The following is a 22,783-nucleotide window of genomic DNA, read 5'->3' on the forward strand; positions in this document are numbered from 1 at the left end:
ACATATGCCATACATGTGCCAGACCACCTGTAATATTTGTGGCATATATTTTCCTAGTTTATTTTTAAATTTTTTTACAATTATTTAGACATGGTACTCTTCAATTATTATTTGGGCAAATCTATTGATTTTTTTTTCATTTGTTATATCTGGTATTTTTCCCTACCTAAAAATTACAATATACTGTCATTTTCTTTTACTTTAGTAGAGTTGAAATTTTATTTGGTTTACCAATAAAGTGAGAATTCAAAATTTAGTTTTTCCCTATAATAAGTTCTTGGCATTAAAAGATTTAAAATAAATGCCTTTTAGGTTTTGGCAACTGTCACAGAAAACTAACTTGAAGCAATTATCAAAACTTGATCTGCTGTCAGAAGCCAACTCAGTTTTAAAGGGATTATACTGTCAAAGAAAACACTAGCCTGGACTGAAAAAGCTTTTGATGGAGTCCATTGTAAAATGACCTATAAATTTTCAGAATTACCCCAGCATTCTTGAAGCTCCCCCAAGACAACATCCCCCTGAGACCCCATTTTAGATGAGGCCATGGAGGAAGACGGACAAGACCGTTCCAGAAGGCAGAACCAAGGACCTGGGTAATTGAGGTCCAAGAATCCCAGCCAAAAACCAAGGACTGGGCACTGTAGCTCATGCCTGTAATTCCAACACTTTGGGAGGCTGAGGCAGGAATGCTACTTGAGGCCAGGAGTTCAAGACCAGTCTGGTCAACATAAGGAAACACCATCTCTACTAAAAATTAAAAACAAAACAAACAAACAGACAAAAAACTGGTCAGGTGTGGGGGCTTGTGCCTGTAGTTCCCAGCCACTTGGGAGGCTGAATCAGAAGTATTTGAACCCAACAGTTCAAGGCTGCAGTAAATTATTATCATGCCAATGCACTCCATCCTGGGCAACAGAGCAAGGTCTTGTCTCAAAGGAAAAAAGAAAGAAAAGTAATCAAGGAGCTTCTCTCCTTCCAGAGTAGTGAGTCTCCACAACTCCTCTTCAGGAGTCAAAAACTGCTAAATATCAGTGATTATTAGGTGTCTCCTATTCTTCTTTCTGTAGCAAGTTGAGGTTAGGGTTGCAGTCATGCTGGTCATGCTGTATACTTGGCTGGTAGCTGAAGATAATTTATCTTTTTAATTCATATTTTTCCAAGCTACGGAGAGCCACAACTTGATTTTATGGAGAAGACTGCATTATCCAGAGATCCTGGACATTTAGCCAGAGTCAGTGCCCCTGTGGGAACTTTGAGTTTTCTCCTTATAGACAATAAAAGTATGTTTGATGTGTGATCTGTTTGGCAAACAGAAGGGCAGCCTGTAGTAAAGACTATTGGTGATCACCAATATGGGTGTTCCTTTCTTTCTCCTAGGAAAAATCAATGCCCCTCATTTTCCAGTCTTTTTACTTCTAGGTAGAACCAGGCAACTAGTTCTCTTCAATAGAATATACATAAATTTGGTTTGTGCCACCTTTGGGCTGAGAAAGTCAAGATCCAGTGTACCTTCTCCATGCTCTTACTATAGTTATAAATTATATAGCTCATAAACATATTTGTAATTAATAAACACAGTATTTTTCCAATAGAAAACACATAACTGTACCACCAAAACCTAAGAGTGGCTGTTAGATAATAAATGACTGATAAGTATTTGTTGACAAATTAACAATGTGTTTCTTCCTCTGCATATTAGTATGAGTTGGACAGCTTAAATATATTTCATATTAAACAGTAATTACAATAATTGCAACAGAAATAAAGCCACAAAAAACAAGGATGTGATGTGAGCTTAAATGAATGAACTAATAAATGGAACATGATTAACTTACATATCATCTGAAAAGATTTAGTCAATACAAAATTTCTCAAATATGCCCAAGCACTTTAAAACTGGTAAAATAATTTTCCTGAATCAAATGACTGATGTAAAGATGAGCTAGCTAAATATTTGGCATATATAAATAAAAGATAGTTGCTTATCTTACTCATAATACATGTATTGAGCGATTCCATATGTTATATTAGGTGCTAAAAGAAATGTGACTATCATTTTCTACCTGCTAATTCTATAAATGAAATAGAAATGCAGAAAAATAACTTTAATTTAATATGCAATGAGAGTACATGTGCATAAAACGTCAACTGGTACAACAAGGAAGTCTGGGTCAATTTTGCCAAGAGAAGATCAGGGAAAAAGGAAGGCAGCTCAAAATGGATCAGGAAGGATCAGTAGGAGGTTGAGGGAAAGGACATTCTATACAGAAAGAAGAGCAAATACAAACTCAAGCAATTATGAAGATTAGAATAAATCTGTGACAGAATCAAACAAGTGTCTCCAGAATAATTACCTTTCTTGCCACTTCTGTCATTGCCTTTTATGGTTAACAGCCACAAGATTATTCAGTCATTTAAGCCAGAGTCATTTAAATCTTTCTGGTCTCCTTCACCAATGTTCCAAAATTCTAAGGGGTCTCCTGCAAGGCTGCTCCACTTCAGCACTACGGACAGCTTGACAATTCTTTGTTGTAGGAGGCTGTGCTGTGCATTGTGGGATGTTGCTGGCCTCTACCCATGCTCTGCCAGTAACATGCTCACCTCAATGGACCCACAGTTGCGACAACTAAAATTGTCTCCAGACAATGACAAATATCTTCTGGGGGACAAAACTGCTCCCAGTAAGGAAACACTGGTCTGCAGTAGCATACCTTACATAGGTACCCACTCTTCTCCTTCCCCACTGCAACATTACTTTAAATAGCATCTCTTCCTTATCCACTGTAGGGTAGTAGACTACCACACTGGTCTTCCCAGTGACTCACTGCCTCCCCTGTACCCTGCACAATGTTGCATAAGAGGAGATGTGCCTCCTTACACATTGAACACACCTACCACATACTGTTCAAATCCTCATTCCTTTACAATGCATTTCAGGACCTTAATAATCCCATTCCAACCTTGGTCTTAAACCCTCACTACCCAAACTACCCTGTTTTTCAGATGCACAGATCCACAGGAAGCCCTTGAATTTTCATATCCACATTTATTCATTCCTCAAAGTCCAGTTGAGAAGTCTTGCTCAGCACAAGTCTCACAACTCTCTTAATCACTCCTTCCTTGATTATTCCATTCCTCAAGGTTTACACAGCACTTTTTATGCTATCCACTTTAGCAAGGGCACTTTGAAATCCATCATAGTGTTTGCACCCTGGCCATAGCTCCCAAGGGCTTCTCCCTGTCAGTAACTGAGTATGGTAGGGATACCATCGCAGACCTGTTCTTGAGAGCCATGGACTCTTATTCTGGCCAAGTCTGGCTCAAGGATGGCTATGCTCAACTTTGCTTGGACTGCCCAGCAGCCTAGAATGCTACTATCCAATATTCTCATCCCTTTTTTCCCTATGTAAGTCTCTCTCCAGCTTTCTCCTTAGTTTCTCTAACACAGACACTTCCCCTAAATAAACACTTATCTTTGCATCTGCCTCTTGAAAGACCTGGACTAACACACACTAGAATGTTAAAAGAACAGCATAGGAAATTTTCTATACTGCTGTTTGACTAGTATTGCAGTCAATACCAAAAGAGGTTCTTATTAGTTTCCCCAATAAGAAAAAATATGAATACAGAATGGCATGTATAATAATCCATGGCTATATTAGTTCTGGGAAAATAGAAAGTTTGGAAATAAAAAAAACTAAAAATTTGCCAGAATACACAAAAAAAGAGTAAAAACACTATTGATGGTTTCTATATTTTTATTTCCTGTCTGAACAAGAAGTTACTCAATAATCAGTCATCAGGGAGGTAGTGCTTGACATGTTGCAGAATGGTTCATGTGAGAAACTTCAAAAGTACACACGGCCATGACAAGCTACTCCATGAGAATACTGTATAAGTCAGATGCAATGTCTGGTGTTATGACATCTGGAAACTGTTTCCTTCAACCAGAAAGACAGCATTGCCTCAAATCCCACCAAGAAATAGTGAAGTTAACTGTCTAGGCAGTTGAGTTAATTCCTGGGGACCTTGGGAAGACATGAACACCCTAGGTAATACGAGAAAAGGGCTACCAGAAGCACGAGGGATTGTCAGAAACAACCTGTGTAAAGTTTGTCCATTCTACCCTGAGAAGTATATGCCAGCTTATTAAATACTGATCTCTAAATACTTTGGCAAGATTATTTATCAACATTATGAGATGATAAATAACATGACCATAAAAAAGAAGTTTAGAGTTGAATATAGGGATATTAAGTCCTGGTAACTATACATGCTATGGTAGCCTATCAATGGATTAAAACCAGAGAGTTTGATTAGCCGTTACATTACTTATAGATAATTTTATGATTCCATTCCATTTTTATACCTTTTATAGATCTTGGAAATGTATAAATAAATCTCTATTCAGAAATGTTTGAATCATGGGATGAATAAATACTTATGCTTATGGGAAATAAAAATTATAGTGAAGAAAAGATGAGAAAAGCAAGAATTACATACATGTTAAACAAATAAAATTTCTGCCAGACTCTTAGACTCTTCTGGTTCTTGGGCTCAAAACACTTAGGAAAAAAATTAAACAATACTGGTTATGGTTCAGAGAAAAACATAAATACCAAAACTTCTAAAAGTGGGTGAAATTTAACCATATAGAAATTAGAAGAAAGTATTAGTTCACATGTTTGGGGTTAATTCAACACTAGAAACTAAACCAAATCAATAAATACGTTGGGGTGTCAACAAATGGTTGTACAGAGATAGTTTGAAAATATTAATTTGATTTGTTTTTCATTCTTTTTCTCCTAAAGCCACATTCTCCAGCCACCACCAGAGAAGGGAAGGAGAGACTCTACCTCAGTTGGGAAGATGGAAGGCAATAGGTCAATTAAATGAGATGTGAAAAGGAAACTCAGTAGATACTGGGGGGGAAAAAGGGCAATAGAGGCAAAGAAAACAGATGGTAAGATGTATGCACATTAACTTCTCCACTGGGGGTTTAAAATCCCAGAAACAGAAGGCATATTGCATTGTTTAAAGGGACTGCCCAAAGAGGGGTTCCAGGGTGCTGACTATGTGGGACTCAAGGAAGGAACCCTCTGAAAGGGTTCCCTATACACATCAAATTTAGAGGTGTAGAAGAGTTTGACAAAGAGAGGAACTGAATCCCTCTTGACTCTCAAATGCCATAGAGGACTCGAGGCCTTTAGAGGAGTCTGCAAGAACAGCAATAGCATCACCAAACCAGTTTACCTAGAGAAGGTGATGCAGCAAGACTTTGTATTTGAAGGCTGCACAATGAATTACTGAGACAAGAAATCAAATGGATATTACAGCCAGAATTCAGAGGGATATACAGCACTAGTGAGAGTCCAGAGGAGGATGAGTCAAGACCAGTGAGCTCCCACTGAGCAAGGAGAAAGAAGGCCATAAGTTCTCAGGCCCAGAAATCAGCTGCTGTTAATAGAAAAGCACAATGAAACTACAGCACAAAGAACATCACCAGTCACTTGAGGAACTGAAGGATGGTACAATTTCCTCACCCCTCTCCCAAACAATACAAAGACCTCATAACACGTTATGACCCTGTATATAGTCAGTTTCCATCAATGTTCAATGAACTCTTGAATCCACCAATATATAAAACAATACCCATTAGCAAAAAAAAAAAAAATGAGACTGAATGCTCATTTCAATATATTCAGGAAAAGCATTTAATAAAATACAACATCCATTCATGATTAAAAGCAAAACTAAAGTAAAGCAAAAAGCAACTAGAAAAAGAATAGAACATCTCTAAATTAATAAGACTGGCTCTGAGAATCCTTCAGCAAACTTCAACCTTAATGTTTCATGGACTGAGAGACCAAAGCCAGATTATCAAGTACACAAGGTGACAAAGATAAATTAGGAAGCAAGTAGGAGCAGAGCCATCAGGTTAGCATTATTGAATTCCCAAGCTTTGTATCAACATTGATCTGCAAACAACTCAGCTGGTCCAGGCTTCAGATACTACAGTTTACCTAGATACAAAGACTAAAGGCTGATCTGAGACTAAAAAGAGGAATCTGGTATAATTACAAATGGATTCTAAAATCTACCAGGTTCTACTGTTTGATGAAACTATTAATCCAAAGAAATTTAATCATAGAGTCAGGGTAGAAATAAATATATATAATCATAAATACGTAGCTAATATCCATTTTAGTGCTAATATTAAAAAATGCAAAATTTTTAAAAAGTCACTAATCTCATCATTAATTTAGACTTACAATTGGTTATGATCACACTACTGAAAAAAATGGAGATATTGGTACCTCTAGTTATTTCCAATGTTACTGGAAAATTTCTTTCTCTATAATGATTGAAGTATGCAACTAAGCCTTATACAATACAGAGAAATTATGTAAAATAAAGCTGAGTTATGGAGATACGAAAAGAAATATTTAAATGTTTAATCAACAACTTCTGATAATATCAATAAATTAATCAAAAGCAGAGTACATATATGGGATTATTGACTTGCCATCAAAAGTATGACTCCTGGCCGGGCGCGGTGGCTCAAGCCTGTAATCCCAGCACTTTGGGAGGCCGAGACGGGCGGATCACGAGGTCAGGAGATCGAGACCATCCTGGCTAATACGGTGAAACCCCGTCTCTACTAAAAAATACAAAAAACTAGCCAGGCGAGGTGGCGGGCGCCTGTAGTCCCAGCTACTCGGGAGGCTGAGGCAGGAGAATGGTCTAAACCCGGGAGGCGGAGCTTGCAGTGAGCTGAGATCCGGCCACTGCACCCCAGCCTGGGTGACAGAGCAAGACTCTGTCTCAAAAAAAAAAAAAAAGTATGACTCCTATAGATGATTTTTCCTCTTCAAAAATTTAGTAAAAGGACATTAGAACAAATCATTTTATTTGTTTGTAATTTCTAGTAACCCCTCAACTAAACTAAATAATTTTGTTCTGAATGTTTTATTATAAAATTAATATAACACAAATGATTGATTTCATTTTTGATTAATGAGTACATTGCTAAAGAAGATAAACATTGATTAACTTTCACATAATATATTGTATAATACATTAAATTATCCACATAAATGAGGAAATAAAAATCTTCACACTTAACATTATAAAAATATTAATATTAATTTTTAGATATGTTAATAAAATGAACTAGGTAATAAAACAAAAAAAGTATGATGATGACTTGGGCAACTGTATCCAAACTGGCACAGGGACTAGAAAGTTATGACTCAAAAATCTTTAACTGCTTTCGGAATTCAAAAGGAGGATATTGATCATAAATATATGTACCTACTATGTACCCACAAAAATTAAAAATGTTTTACAAAGGATACTGAATAACCATTTAACTACATCAACATTATGAATCAAAATGAGCAGGAACAGCATTCCCAATAATGCCTTCCCATCTGGAATGCTTTTCCATGAGAAAACATATTGACCATGACAAATTTGTGGTAGCAAGTCTAGGATTTTCCAGACAAACTAAACATTAGTTTAGAAAGGTTTTAGAAAGGAGAATCTTTTTGTCCTTTGAAGTTTAGGTGGCTATGTGAGGTTTTAAAAAGGAGATTTTTTTTGTCCCTTGAAGTATAGGTGGCTATGTAAATATTAGAGTGTGATTCTGTCATTGTGATGTTGCAAGTATTTTACATGGAAGAAAAAAAGGAAATGGTTCTAGCCATTTCATGTAAAAAAACAACTCAAGATAAACACTTGAAAAAGAGCTCACATCCAGGAAGGCATCTTAAATCAATTAAGCCAAAGGAGTATTACATTTGAACTGCAGAGAAATGTTATCAGATTTTTATTTAATCAAAGAATAAACAGTATTGATGTTCTAAAAATATCTTTGAAAACCTTTCCATAAGTATCTTTTGTAAAAGTGTGTATCTGCTAAACAAAAGCTAGATACTTAGGAACTGTAGAATCCTGTAACCAAATTCCTAATTCTTGTTTTTTCTTGAATATGTATTTGTCAGAGGAGTTACTGATGAAGTGAGCCTATATATGTTTTAAAACAACTGTCCTTACCCTGGGGTTCCATGAACTTGGTTGGAAAAAAGTTACATCTTTATTATCACTAACCTCTGATACTGCAGCATTTCTTTCAAGTATGATTGAAGGTGAAACCACAGACACTGTGGCTTTGTTACCAATAAAATGACACTTTTATATCACATTATGGTTGGTGTAGGTATGTGTCAACTGATTACCACCACAAAAATATAATTGACATAACCAACAGATCTTTGTAGATACACTGTTTTCAAGTATGATGCATTTTCAACAGATTCAACCTCTTCCCTACTCTACTTCACAAGCCATCCCCATACCATCAGCAAAACAAACTTTTCCTATTCAGGCCTTGCCAGTGAGAGCCATTTCATTTTATGTATATTCATTCTCCTTTCCTTCTATCAAATTCCAGAAACAAACTTATTTAAGTAAATCCAGGGGATTCTGCCTCAATAGGACCACGAAAGTGTACATCTGAGTCAAACAGCCTGCCCTCCAGTTGGAAACCACACTCCACTTGTAACAGTGGTCCCACAGGCCACTCCCTGAGCACCACTCCAGCGTCTGACACTTTCAGGAAAGATGCTTGAAAGAGCATCTTTCATCAGCGTTGCAGAGGGTCGGTTTTGCCCAGCAGGCAGAGACCTGCTCATCCTGCCACGAGAGCCTTCCGAAGGAGTTGCCTCTGGCTTGGTGTTAATCCTTCTGGTAGCTCAACCTGAACTCTAGGGTCATCAGCCACCAACTGGAAAACCCGAGGCCCCGTTCCCTGAATGTAGCCCTTGCCTGGATCCCAAGAAAATGCCAAGGGACCCGAGGACGCTTACCAGGCCTCCACATAAGCTTACGACGGCCTTGTAATCCTCCTGCGAGTTAACCTGGCCGCGGTAGAAGCAGTGGCGCAGGTCTGAGGGCCCTGCGTCGCTCTCCCAGGTCCCGCGTCCCGGGGCTCCCAAGTGCACTTCGGTGTAGCCGGCGGCCAGAAAGGATGCATCGGCGGTCAGGTTCAGCTGGAAGAGCTGTCCGTAGGCAGTGACGCGATAGTGGGTTCTGAACGGCATGGGTTCCAGCGCCTCGGAGCTGCGTTTCTGCCGGCTGAAGTGGTGGCTCTGAGGGAACACTTCTCCAAACTCATTGACCCGCTCGGGGATCACTACTTCGTAGGTGGTCAGGGTCCTCACCAGGGCTTCTGCAACCACAGCGACAGGACCAGTGAGCTCCCACGCGTTCCTCTTTGTCCAGCTCTAAACTTCTTCCACCAAACGTCCCCGCTAAAGGTCCCAGGTCCCAGTACAGCCAGGGGCATGACAAATGCACACATGCTGATGCGCACGCACACACACACACACGTGCACTGGGGCTGTTAGTGCTCTGCTTTCCCACACCCCTGACTTGCCCTACTCTCCCCAAGCAAAGACCCTACCACTAATGGCCCTAAGCAACCCACTTCCTTCCCCAGTACCTCCTAACCTCCCCGCAGCCGCCAACTCCTTCCCTCCGGGTGCACGCGCCCCCCTGCCCCTTGCGCCCCCGCCGCGTGGTCCCAGGAGTGCGATGCATCTCCGGCGCGCGCAATTCCTCGAAACCCGGCACAGTCGCGACCTCTCGGGTTGACTGGTCCAGGAGTCTCGGGAGCCCCAGCAGGGCCAGCGTTCCCCAACGGGCTGAGCCGCTTGTCCCCTCGACCCGCATGTCCCACTCCGGCCCCGCGCCCCCCTTCGCCGCTGAAGGCGTCTCGCGGTGACTTTACCTTGCCTGGGGTGGAAGTGAACTTCCCAAGACCTGGTGATGAGCGAGAGATGGCAGAGCAGCCCAGTCAGCCACTTGGCCACCCACATGGTTCCACCCAGGGGACCCCAATCGGGGAGGCCCACCAGAGCCGCCGGCCGCCGAGCGGGATTCCCTCGCGCTCAGATCCCTCTCCTCCCTCTCGCCCGCCGCTCTCCGCGCCGGCCGCCAATCTCCGCGCTTCAGCAGCTTAGGGAACAGTAGCGCGGGCCCTGGGCCGGCTCGTCTAGCCACACCGCCTGTCTCACTTGCTGAGCCGCTGTTTCATACCACTGCAGCCTCACACCCCTTCCTGCCCCCGCACCGCCCTCAGAAACTCTCTGCTCAGGTTCAGCTCGGCGCCGGGAAGCAACTCGACCTAGCAGGAATGGTGCCAATATAGCCACCCCGGACCGGCAAGCGCCGGGGAGAGCCCGCCCCTAAGGGCTGTTCCCGGCCAATCAACGGGAGGCGCGGCCCCGACTCGCCCTCCCCCGCGCAGCCCCTTCCCTTCTCCACCCAGCCGCAAGGGGAATGCGGTCCCCTCCTGCTGCCCCAGCTGGCGCTCAACTTGCTGAGTAGCCCCAAGGCCCGGCTGGGCACCAACTCGGGACCTATGAAACCCAGCGAGATGCGAGCACCGGCGTACGTGAAAGTTGCCTAGGGTTTTGAGCTCTTAGATGAAATGACAAGCATCAGATAGAAAGTTTCTGTTTTTTATGTTTCACGGTACTTTTAGGCTTCTCAAACAAAATAAAATAAGCTACAGAGGAAGTTCTTGTAGGCAGAGGATGCTACCAATGAAGCTCAGTGACCGGTCCTCACTTGCATGGGCCCCTGTGTGTGCTGGGAGTTGCTGGGAGTTGATGAGTGCTATAGGTGCGGCGAGGAAGCCGAGTTTGCATACAAGCACTTCTGGTAATTGCCGAAATAAATTCAAGAAAAGGATCTGAGTCTCCAAAGTTTTAGTAACTTACTGTGGTTTTTTTTTTTCTTCTTCTTTCTAATATTTGTATTTATACTTAATTTTGTATCAAGAGCCCTCCAAAATTATATAAACGTCAAGACCCACAAAACTTGGATCTGCCCTGCCTGCGAGAGTTTTTGCTGTTAGTTCCACAGTATTCATATACCCTTTGTTTATAACATACAAATAACCCCATGTATTCACAACTATCCTCCTCAACAATTACTGTGGCTCTGAATCCAGTTGTCCCCAGGTGTCTGTTAAATTGAATACACCTCAGTGGTAGCCGAAATCAATTATTTTAGTACGATTTCTCATTTCTCAAATCCACCTGTTTGATTTGCTGGTTACATAATTACTTTTCTCTATACCCAGTATGAAAGCAAAGCGGGAGGGAGTAGTCAGATTGTCTTGAAATCCAACCAGGGGAGAGAAAGAATATGAGAAAAAAAGTAAAGGAGTATGTGAGTAAATCTTCACACATACAATGGAAAACACTTTTAATTTAGTACCTCCTCTGAGCTCTCAACAATGAAAATGCTGCACTCTTTGAATTGACCGCTGATGGCATACCTCTGCACTTTTATATCATACACTTGGTCATCTGTTGTTCACCACAAATGTGGAACAATCTTGTTCAATGAAAGAGGGTTTAATCTTACATCTCCCAAGGAAATCACCCAGCTTGGTGATAGTAATTCTTTCATAATCATTCCCCTTCTTTTGTACTCTTTTCTCACAAAGTGACATTTCATTCACCAAAGAATTACAGACTTCTGGTGGGATGTTTTTCCTAAGCTAAACATACTATTATTCTCAACAAAACAAAAATGGACTTTACTCACACCTGTCTATTTAGTGGTTACCTTCAGTACATTATAATTGAGTCATTTTAATTACATGGCAGCTCTGAATGTGTATTCACATTAGGAGCCATGCTTCTCTCCTAGAAATACCAGAAAATAGAATTGCACCTGTTTAATTGGCGATCTCATTGCTGACTACAGGGAAAATTTGATATTTCATTTCCATCACTGAATGTTTGTAACTCAGGGCAGTATTTACAATCAAGCATTTGATTTTCAGCTTGCTCTAAGAATGGGGTGAGGGATTTTTTTTTTTTTTTTTTTTTTTTGAGACAGAGTCTTGCTCTGTCGCCCAGGCTGGAGGGCAGTGGCATGATTTCAGCTCACTGCAACTTCCACCACCTCCTGGGTTTAAGCAATGACCTGTCTCAGCCTCCCGAGTAGCTGGGACTTCCGGCACTCACCACCACGCCTGGCTAATTTTTGTATCTTTAATAGAGACAAGGTTTCACCATATTGGTCAGGCTGGTCTCGAACCCTCCTCAACCTCCCAAAGTGCTGGGATTACAGACGAGAGCCATCGTGCCCGGCACCATTTTTTAAATAAATGAAAAGGTATGTGGGATGTGTATTCTACATCATTATTATCTTTGCAATGTTCAGTAAAAAGTATTGTTTTCCTCATTTCATAGAAGATAGATGCTACACTGTCATACAGTATCTAAGCTGGATTTCTACTAATCCTTTCTGACTGCAAATGCTTTTTTGTTATACTGAGCTATAAATGTTATGATGTTCACATTATCTCTCTTTTTTCTTCCTACTCTGCTAATGAAAATGTCATGAATAAGCTAATCTATGCCATTTAATTCAACCTATTTCCTCACATTGATAATTAGAACTATCACTTATGGAATTCTTTGAAATGTATGAAATTTGAAACCAGAGATTTGGGTCTAACTTGATGCTAATCCAGAGTGAATTATGTAATCTCTCTGAGCTTCATGGAGGTAATAGGTAAGTTAAATGGTAAGTCAGAGGAATTCCATAAGTGGTACCTTATCCCAGTGCTTTGAGAGGCAGAGGTAGGAAAATCATATAGGCCAGGAGCTTGAGACCAGCTTGGGCAACACAGTGCGACCTCTGTTTCTAAAAAAAAAAAAATTAATCAGGCTTAGGGCACTTGCTTGTTGAACTAGCTACTGGGGAGACTGAGAGACTGAGGCAGAAGGATCATTCCTGAGCCCATGAGCTCAAGGTTACAGTAGCTATCATCACACTACCACTCCAGTCTGGTCAACAGAGTGAGATCCTATCTCTAAAAATAATAATATAATATAATAATTAATAAAATGTAGTTTGGTTTATAATTGAGACATTAATCATTGTAAACAGAAGCCATGCAACCAGTTTTTGGCACAATGTGGAGAAAATATATTCTCACTGTATTTAGGGGTTAATAGACCTTGTTTTATAATCCTAATTCTACTGTAAGCAGCTGTATAATGTTGAACAATTTACCTAATGTAAGCCTACTTTTTCTACTTATCTCAGTTCTAAAATAAAGTTAATAATAATAATCTCATGCAATTGTTAAGATGATTAAAAGGGACAATACGGGTAACATTCTTGACGTAATACTGAACAAACTATGTTCTCAATGCATATTCATGCTGATTATGGAATATTGAATGTTCATACTAAAAGGAACAACTCTTTGAATATATACTGCTTTTCTAATATTAATAGGTAGGAATTAGGGTGATCAACTTCATGATTTACCTGAGACTGGGAAATTTCCTAAGATGCAAGATTTTCAGTGCTGAAACTTGAGAAGTCTTTTGAAAACTAGGATTAGTTGGCCACTGAAGTCCAAGGTTTCTCAAGCAAGGCCCTATTGACTTTTGGGGTTGGATAATTCTTTGTTATTGGAGGCTATGCTGTGTTTTGTAGTATGTTTAGCAGTATCCCTGGCCTCCACCCACTAGGTGCCAGTAGTACCCCACCCCTGTTGTACAACCAAAAATATTTCCAGATATTGCCAAATCTCCCTCGAGGGCAAAATTGGCCCCAGTTGAAAACCTCTGCTCTAGTACAGGAAGAAAACAGAGAAATAGTAAATGCAAAGTGGGTTTTGTAGAAGACTCCACAGACAATGCTTCATTTGTAATTATAAATAGCCAATTGCTTAGTAGAAATTCTTCATATATTCTAATGGGTATGAAAACTATCCAGCAGTGTAATTAAAGCAGTGCAAGCTGTGGTCATTTTGTTAATAATTTTAAAACATTGTCATTGTTTCCAGGAATGCAGAGAAAAATCAAACTATTCTACCCAGCCACTTATTACACTCTGTATTAATTGCATATTTACTTACCTGTATTTAATACTAAATTATGTGTCATATGTATCACCAGCACCAAGTTCTGTTCCCCCTATGAAATAGAAATAAATTAAATATTCATTAAATGAATAAATACAAATAATAAAATGTATATAACCTAGGGACAGTTGGGCATACTATCAGCCAATCTTATCATCTCTGTCTTTTAACTGAAATATTTATACCATTTACATTTAATGTAATAATTTATATAGTTACATTCAAGTCTATCATCTTGTTATTTGTTTTCTATCTGTACTATCATTATTCATTCCTTTTTTCTTCATTATCTGTCTCCTTTTGGGTTAAATTAATATGTTTTTTATTCTATTTAATCTCCTTTACTACTCCACTCCTTGTTTTGTTATATAAGTGATTACTTCAGGATTTATAGTATATATATTTAGCTTATCTCTATCTTCAAGTAATAGTATACCAATTCAACTTCTTTCTTCCAATCTTTTTAATTTTTACTTTTTCATGAATTATAAATCCCATATTGCATTGTTGCAATTTTTATTTAAACAGTTGCTTTCATCTAACATCAATTTTCTTTTCCCTGAAAAGCTTTCTTTAGCATTTCTTATAGTGTAAGGATGCTGATAATGAATTCTCTCATCTTTTGTATGTCGTAAAAAGTATTGATTTCATCTTTATTTTCTAAGCCTATTTTTTTCTGGGTATGGAATTCTATGCTGAAAGCTGTGGGTTTCCTTTCAGTAGTTTGAAGACATTGATTAATTGTCTTCTTGCTTCTTTCCAGATTTTTTCTGACAAAAAAATATGTTATGAATGAAAAATCTGTTATATTCATCTTCTGCAATAGGGTATCTTTTTGTTGTGAACCCTTTTAAGATTTTTCTGTCACTAGTTTTGTGCAAATTGATTACAATAAGACTTGGTGTGATTTTCTTCATGCTTCCTGTGCTTAGAGTTCATTAAGTTTTTTGGGAACTGTGGGTTCCCAAATTTATTTTCATCAAATTTGCATAATTTGAAGTTATTTTTTCAAAACTTCTTCTTTTTTAAAGAGAATTTCTGCATACCTTTAATCCTGTGTTCTCTAATGTCCACATATAACATATATAACTGTAGTGCAACTATTATTATTTAGGTTTTTTTTATTTCCATAGTTCATTGTGGAACAGGTGGTGTTTTGTTACATGAATAAGTTCTTTAGTGGTGATTTGTGAGATTTTGGTGCACCCATCACCCAAGCAGTATACACTGCACCCTATTGTAGTATTTTATCCCTCAACAATTTCCCCCCCTTTCCCCCTGAGTCCCCAATGTCCATTTTCTCATTCTTATACCTTTGCATCCTCATAGCTTAGCTCCCACTTATGAGTGAGAACATATGATGTTTGGTTTTCCATTCCTGAGTTACTTCACTTAGGATAATAGTCTCCAAATTCGTCCAGGTCGCTGTAAATGTCATTAATTCATTTTTTATAGCTGAGTAGTATTCATCATATGTGTATACCACAGTTTCTTTATCAACTCATTGATTGATGGGCATTTGGATTGGTTTCATGTTTTTGCAATTATGAATTGTGCTGCTATAAACATATGCGTGCAAGTATCTTTTTCATATAATGAGTTCTTTTCCTCTGGGTAGATACACAGCAGTGGAATTGCTGGATCAAATGGTAGTTCTACTTTTAGATCTTTAAGGAATCTCCACACTGTTTTCCATAGTGGTTGTACTAGTTTACATTCCCACCAGCACTGTAGAAGTGTTCCCTGTTTACCACATCCATATCAACATCTATTATTTTTTAATTTTTTGATTATGGCCATTCTTGCAGGAATAAGGTGGTATCACATTGTGGTTTTCATTTGCATTTCCCTGATTATTAGTGATATCGAGCATTTTTTATATGTTTATTGGCCATTTGTATATCTTCTTTTAAGAACTGTCTATTCATGTCCTTCGCCCACTTTTCAGTAGGATTGTTTGGTTTTTTATTGCTGATTTGTTCTAGTTCATTGTAGATCCTGGATATTAGTCCTTTGTCAGATGTATAGATTGTGAAGATTTTCTCCCACTCTGTGGGTTGTCTGTTTACTCTGCTGACTGTTCCTTTTGCCATGCAAAAGCTCTTTAGTTTAATTAAGTCCCAGCTATTTATTTTTGTTTTTATTGCATTTGCTTTGGGGTTCTTGGTCATGAAATCCTTGCCTAAGCCAATGTCTAGAAGGGTTTTTCTAACGTTGTTTTCTAGAATTTTTATAGTTTCAGGTTTTAGATTTAAGTCCTTAATCCATCTTGAGTTGATTTTTGTATAAGGTGAGTGATGAAGATCCAGTTTCATTCTCTTACATGTGGCTAGCCAATTATCCCAGCACCATTTGTTGAAAAGGGTGTCCTTTCCCCCACTTTATTTTTGTTTACTTTGTTGAATATCAGTTGGCTGTAAGTATTTGGGTTTATTTCTGAATTCTCTATCCTGTTCCATTGGTCTATGTGCCTATTTTTATGCCAGTACCATGCTGTTTTGGTGACTATGGCCTTATAGTATAGTTTGAAATCAGGTAATGTGATGCCTCCATATTTGTTCTTTTTGCTTAGTCTTGCTTTGGCTATGCTGGCTGTTTTTTGGTTCCGTATGAATTTTAGAATGGTTTTTTCTAATTCTGTGAAGAATGATGGTGGTATTTTGATGGGAATTGCATTGAATTTGTAGATCACTTTTGGCAGTGTGATCATTTTCACAATATTGATTCGACCCATCCATGAGTATGGGATGTGTTTCTATTTGTTTGTGTCATCTATGATTTCTTCCAGCAATGTTTTGTAGTTTTGTATTTAAGTTTTTTTTTTTCCAGCTATTGTAAACGGGGTTGAGTTCTTGCTTTGATTCTCAGCTTGATCACTTTTGGCATATAGAAGAAGTACTGATTCATGTACATTAATTTTGTATCTGGAAACTTTGCTTAATTCTTTTATCAGTTCTAGGAGCTTTCTGGAAGAATCTTTAGGGTCAAAACTTTTTCTGTTTCCTCTCTCTCTTTTCTTTCAAGGACTCCAGTTAAACGTATATCAGCTTGCATGAAGTCCCACAACTCTCTGAAGCTCTGTATACTTTTTTAAATTATCTTTCTTTTTGTGTTTCATTTTTGATAATTTTATTTCCATATCTTCAAGTTTGCTAATCTTTTCTTCTGCCTTCTCTATTCTGCCATTAATCCTATTTAATGTACCTTCCATTTCACATACTGTCATTTATATCTCTAGAACTTTAACTTGAATCTTATTTTGTATCTTACATACCTCTACTTAACTTTTTGAACATATGAAATGCAGTTATAATTCATTTGATGTCCATTCTAACATAAGGGTCAGTGCTCAGTGAATTTAGGTCAACTGATTTTTCCCTTATTATTGGTCATATTTTCCTACTTCCTGGATGCCTGATGATTGTTTTATTGGATGTCATACACAGTTAATTTTGCATTTTGGGGTGCTGGATATTTTTGAATTACTATAATTATTCTTGAACTTTGCTCTGGATGCAGTTAAGTTGCTTGGAAACAAGTCGTCTCTGGTCTTACTTTTAACATTTGTTAAGCAAGAGTAAAGCAGAGCTCAGTCTAGGGCTAATTATCTTCTACTACTAAGGCAAGACCCTCTTTGTACTCTATCCAATGCCCATGGATACAAAAGGCTTCCCATTGTAGTTAGCAAAAACAGACTGTTCCTGGCTTTGTAAGAGCCAGAGGCACTGTTACCTCTAATTCTTCTGGGTGATTCTTTCCCTGTTCTTCCACAGTTGCTTCACATGCATGTGCACTATTTTTTAAGATGGTAAAACTTCATATAGATGAAATATAAAGAAATTAATTTAAAAGATGAATATTATTATATATACCAGAATAGTTCACTTTCACCTCCTTGAACTGTTTTGTTTTGTTTTTTTTTTTTTTAAGAAGAGGGATAACTCCCAGATCACATAACAGTTACTATAAACAAATGAGGTAGAAGTCATATGGAGAAGTAAACTATCCAGAGAGGAGCAAGGAGACTTAGCAGAGGCAGATGTCAAGTTACGCCAGAAAAAAAAAAAAATGTGTTTGCTGAAGGTGAGTGTTAACCTTGTTTTGTGAAAGCTATATTCCATCTGTGGAATATCAGAGATTGAGCACATGAGCACGCTGCCAGCAGAAGTCCTCTTGGACCAAATTTTGTCCAGAAAAGCAGAGGAAGTGAGCTATGCAAATAATAACAAAAAGGAGCCAGAGCTGGAAGAAACAATCTGTCTTTGTAACAGCAGAGAACTACAGAGGCTAGAAGACTAGTCCAAGAAAATCCAGTTAATTCAAGGATGTTTTATTTTATTTTATAAATTATTTTATTTGTTCCATGATGATTTAGAGGGACTATCTTCAAACCAGTATAAATGTTTCATAAATAGTATCTGACTGTTTTCTAACCAATTGAGTAATTTGTTGCACAATAAGCCACCTCACATCTTTCAGCAAGAAATACATTAAATTTAAATAGTAAAGACATTACACAATGAATTAAGACACAATTAAAATTTGCTTTAAATGTTTTTTCAGGGAAGGAGGACACCACACTTTTACTCAATGAAGAGAAACATTTTTACAGTCCGGAGGTATTTTTGTACCGCCTATTATGCCATGAATTCATAGGGAATATGAATAATTCATAGGGAACCATTAATCAAGGGAATGGGTTCCAGCAGCTCAGGCTCCTTTCCATTGGTTCCCACAAAGCGTGCTTCTCTGAATGGAGCAGGCTGGTGCTTCAGTTGAACCCAGGTACTTTTCTCCTTGGCTTCCTCCTTTTTCTGATCATTTTCCTTCACGCATTTTGGGAAGCTATCTCAGCTCTTAGAGTGCTTAATGTATTCAATACGCACATTCATTCTCTTGGCACGAATCTTGCCCTTGACTTGTTTGTTCACAACAATGCCAACAGCATGCTGCGTGACATTGTAGACTCTTCCAGTTTTGCCACGGTAACCCTTGTGGGGCATTCCTTTTTGAACAGTATCCATTCTGTTGATGTCAACGATATCACTTTTCTTATCGATTCGCATATATGTGGCCAAAGGAACAATTCCATGTTTTCTAAAAGGCCTAGAGAATGTGTATCAGATGCCTCTCCTCTTTTCCTTTGTGTTCGTCATTTTGGTGAATTACTGGAAGATGGCGGTTCTGGCTGAAGGAAGGATGCTTTATTTTTTAAGGATTGCATTTAATAAATAAAAACGTATTATAAGAAACAAACATGGTAAAGAGCATCAAAACTTACCTACAGATGAAAGAACACTGCAAACATGTTGCCATGGAGCAAATAAAAGTCGTCACCAAACATTTTGTCACAGATTTTTTTAAAATTAATCAAGAGACTGCTTTTGAAGTAAAGACCTCAAAGTAGAAACATAGGAACCCTGGGAAGATATAGAGAAACAACAGAAAGAAATAAAATATGATCTGGAACAACTCAGAAAAGAAGTAGAGAGGGGAAAGTATCCTAACAAAATAAATTGAAACTTGCACGAGGGAAAATAGGCAATATGAAAAATACAATAAGGAATATGGAGAAAATGGGAAACTGACCACATTGAAATGAAAATAAACAGAGGAGGGAACAAGGAAATGGAAAGGAAGGGGAGGGGAGGGGAGCGGTAAGGGAGAGAAGAAGGGAGGGAGAGAGAGAGACAGACTAGAGAGATAGGGAGATAAATATAAATAAAAGATGTATGTTGGAGATTCACATATACGTGTTGGGAGAAGTCGCTGAAGAAAAAAAAAGAAATTAACAGAACAAATTTAAGGTATAATTCAAGAGTGCTTTTGTTAAAATGAAAGACTTAAATTTTCATATTTGACAAACACACTGGGTAGAAAGAAATTAACTAAGAATGGTTAACATAAAGACATTTCCTAGTAAAGCTAAGGCATTTCCTAGTAAAGCTACTGGGCTTTAAAATAAAGATTAATTTTTTTCCTAGCCAGGAAAGATAAATGTTATTTATGAGGAAAAAGCCATAGGTCATATTCATATTTCTTCACAGCAACATTCAGCAGCAGAAGACATCAGAAGGCATTCAGCATCCAAACAAGATTCTTATTGTGTATTAAGGATACAACCTTTAATGTATATCAAGGAAAGAAATATGAGTTGAGGATTCTATCCAGCAAAACTGTCTTTCAAATACAGACTATAGACAAATAGTTTTGAATCTGCAAGACCTCAGAGAATATTTTCCTGAAGGCCAAAAGGCAACCAACCAAAGAATGGGTAAATGAGGGCAAAAGGAATGATAAACAGTTTTGAAACATTTTAACTTAGAGCTAAGACTGAAATCAATGTTGGGTACTGAACCAATCCAAATGTTACAGAGCGAAATGAAAAATTCATAACTATATGGTAGTTATGAGTATGTATATAAGTGCATAGCATAGTAACCACCTCCATGTAGCAAAAATTGCAAGCGTTATAAGGAAATATAGGAAAGAATAGACTAGTAGTAGGAGTTTTTAATTCATACCTACCATTTCATGACAGGGTAAAAGGGCAAGAATATGAATGAGAATGTAAATAACCTTTATGGTATAACTAATAAAATAGTTGTGTCTAGACTTTTTGTTTAACATTCATAAACTCCAAAAAGTAGAACTAGTTTAGCTAACATTCTCTGATTACAGTGTAATAAACTAAAAAAACAAAGCAGGAAAACTAAAGGTTTTCTTCAGAGGGAGTTTTTTGTTGTTGTTTGTTTGTTTGTTTTTTGAGACAGAGTCTCACTCTGTCGCCCAGGCTAGAGTGCAGTGGCCCGATCTCAACTCACTGCAACCTCTGCTTCCCGGGTCCAAGTGATTCTCCTGCCTCAGCCTCCTGAGTAGCTGGGATTACAGGTGCGTACCACCGCCCCCAACTAATTTTTGTGTTTTTAGTAGAGACAGGGTTTCACCGTGTTGGTCAGGCTGGTCTCAAACTCCTGACCTCATGATCCACCCACCTCGGCCTCCCAAAGTTCTGGGATTACAGGCATAAGCCACGACGCCCGGCCTCAGAGGGAGTTTTAAAACAAATTGAGTCAAGTAGAAAATGCAAGCATTTGTATTTGCATTGTATCTATGTGCATGTTTAGATGCATCTTTTGAACATTGTTTTAGAAAATCATCAATAGGCCAGCCACGGTGGCTCATGCCTGTAATTCCAGCACTTTAGGAGGCCAAGGCACATGGATTGCTTGAGGTCAGGAGTTCGAGACCACCCTGGCCAACATGGTGAAACCCCGTCTCTACTAAAAATACAAAAATTAGCTGGGCGTGGTGGTACGCACCTGTAATCTCAGCTACTCAGGAGGCTGAGGCAGGAGAATCACTTGAACCTGGGAAGCGGAGGTTGCAGTGAGCCGAGATCAGGCTACTGCACTCTAGCCTGGGTGACAAGAGAGAAACTCCATCACAAAAAAATAAAATAAAATAAGAAAAGAAAAAAAAATCAGCAATAATGAAAAGCTACACATCAGAACAAATGGGATAGAGATACAACCGGACTCAAAAGAAAATTTATCACCTTAAATTTTTAGATCAATTTTTAAAAGGAATGAAAAATTAATTCAGCCAGTAACCAAAATGTTGGTTAAAAAATCATGTAAAACAGAATGCAGGAATTAATAAAGATACAAGCAAAAAATGAAAGAGTTAGAAAATAAACTACAGGCCCTCATGATTCTAAAGATAATGTGTCTAACTGATTTTGATGGGAAAGTTTGCCATAGGAGAAGGAAAACTCAAAAGTCTGCTTGAGAAGTTAGCCTGTAATATGTGAAACAGGCCAGGTGCAGTGGCTCATACCTGTAATCCCAGCACTTTGGGAGGCCAAGGCAGGTGGATTACCTGAGTTCAGGAGTTCGAGACCAGCCTAGCCAACATGGCAAAACCCCATCTCTAGTAAAAATACAAAAATTAGCTGAGCATGGTGGCGGGTGCCTGTAATCCCAGCTACTCGGGGAGGCTAAGGCAGAAGAATCGTTTGAACCCGGGAGGTGGAGATTGCAGTGAGCCAAGATTGCACCAATGTACTCCAGCCTGGGCAACAGAGTGACACTCTGTCTTAAACAAACAAACAAACAAAAAATGTGAAATATAATTAAGAAGGCATTCACATTAACTTAGAGACATTTTGTTTCTTTTCAATTTGTTTTTTATCATGGACCATGAGGGGAGCTTTTTAAGAAAAAGAACTAGGCTTCTCAGTCTTAGTTTATATATCTGAGAGAGAAAAAAAGAATATCTTTTACATCAATATCATTATGTAACAAAACTAAAAAGTAATAACAATAGCAGTGTGTAGAAATATACAAATCACAGTGTCAGAGTGATAGTCTTGGGTGGTAGAACATAAGTAATCTCTATTTTCTGCTTTCTCTACAATGAATATGTATTCTTTATGTAATAAAAATTAAGATAATGATTCCCTACTTCACAGCATACCCAGAAATCGATTCCAGATGGATTGCAGATTTATATGTGAAAGAAAAAGCAATAGAGCTTTTAAGGAAATGTAAGATAACATATGGGCCTTGGGAATAGGTAAAAATTTATTTAGAAAGATTCAAAACTGTCAACCAAAAATGATAAACTGGATTACAGCAAAATTAAGAACCTCTGTGCATCCAAAAGATATCATTTGGAGAGACAGAAGTATGCTGGAGAAATTATTTGTAATTATATAAAATGGCAAAGAACTTGTTTCTAAATAGAGAAACAAAGGAAAAAATAAGACATGGGATTTCTAAAGCAAAAATAATACATGGGATTATAAGAAAA

General features: G+C 38.3%; 1 protein-coding gene and 1 pseudogene across 1 annotated transcript in view; both read right to left on the reverse strand.

Moving 5' to 3' along the window:
• ADAMTS20 (ADAM metallopeptidase with thrombospondin type 1 motif 20) overlaps positions 1 to 9,884 on the reverse strand; it is a 216,070-nt gene extending 206,186 nt beyond the window's left edge. Inside the window, 2 exon segments of the mRNA NM_001110539.3 lie at positions 8,874 to 9,235; positions 9,797 to 9,884. Coding sequence (NP_001104009.3) covers positions 8,874 to 9,235; positions 9,797 to 9,884 — 450 coding nt within the window.
• An 8,755-nt stretch (positions 9,885 to 18,639) lies between these two features.
• LOC144332654 (large ribosomal subunit protein eL21 pseudogene) lies at positions 18,640 to 19,128 on the reverse strand (annotated as a pseudogene).
• Between the last annotated feature and the right edge of the window lie 3,655 nt (positions 19,129 to 22,783).

The sequence above is a fragment of the Macaca mulatta genome, chromosome 11, assembly GCF_049350105.2.
Source record: "Macaca mulatta isolate MMU2019108-1 chromosome 11, T2T-MMU8v2.0, whole genome shotgun sequence".
Taxonomy (NCBI): domain Eukaryota; kingdom Metazoa; phylum Chordata; class Mammalia; order Primates; family Cercopithecidae; genus Macaca; species Macaca mulatta.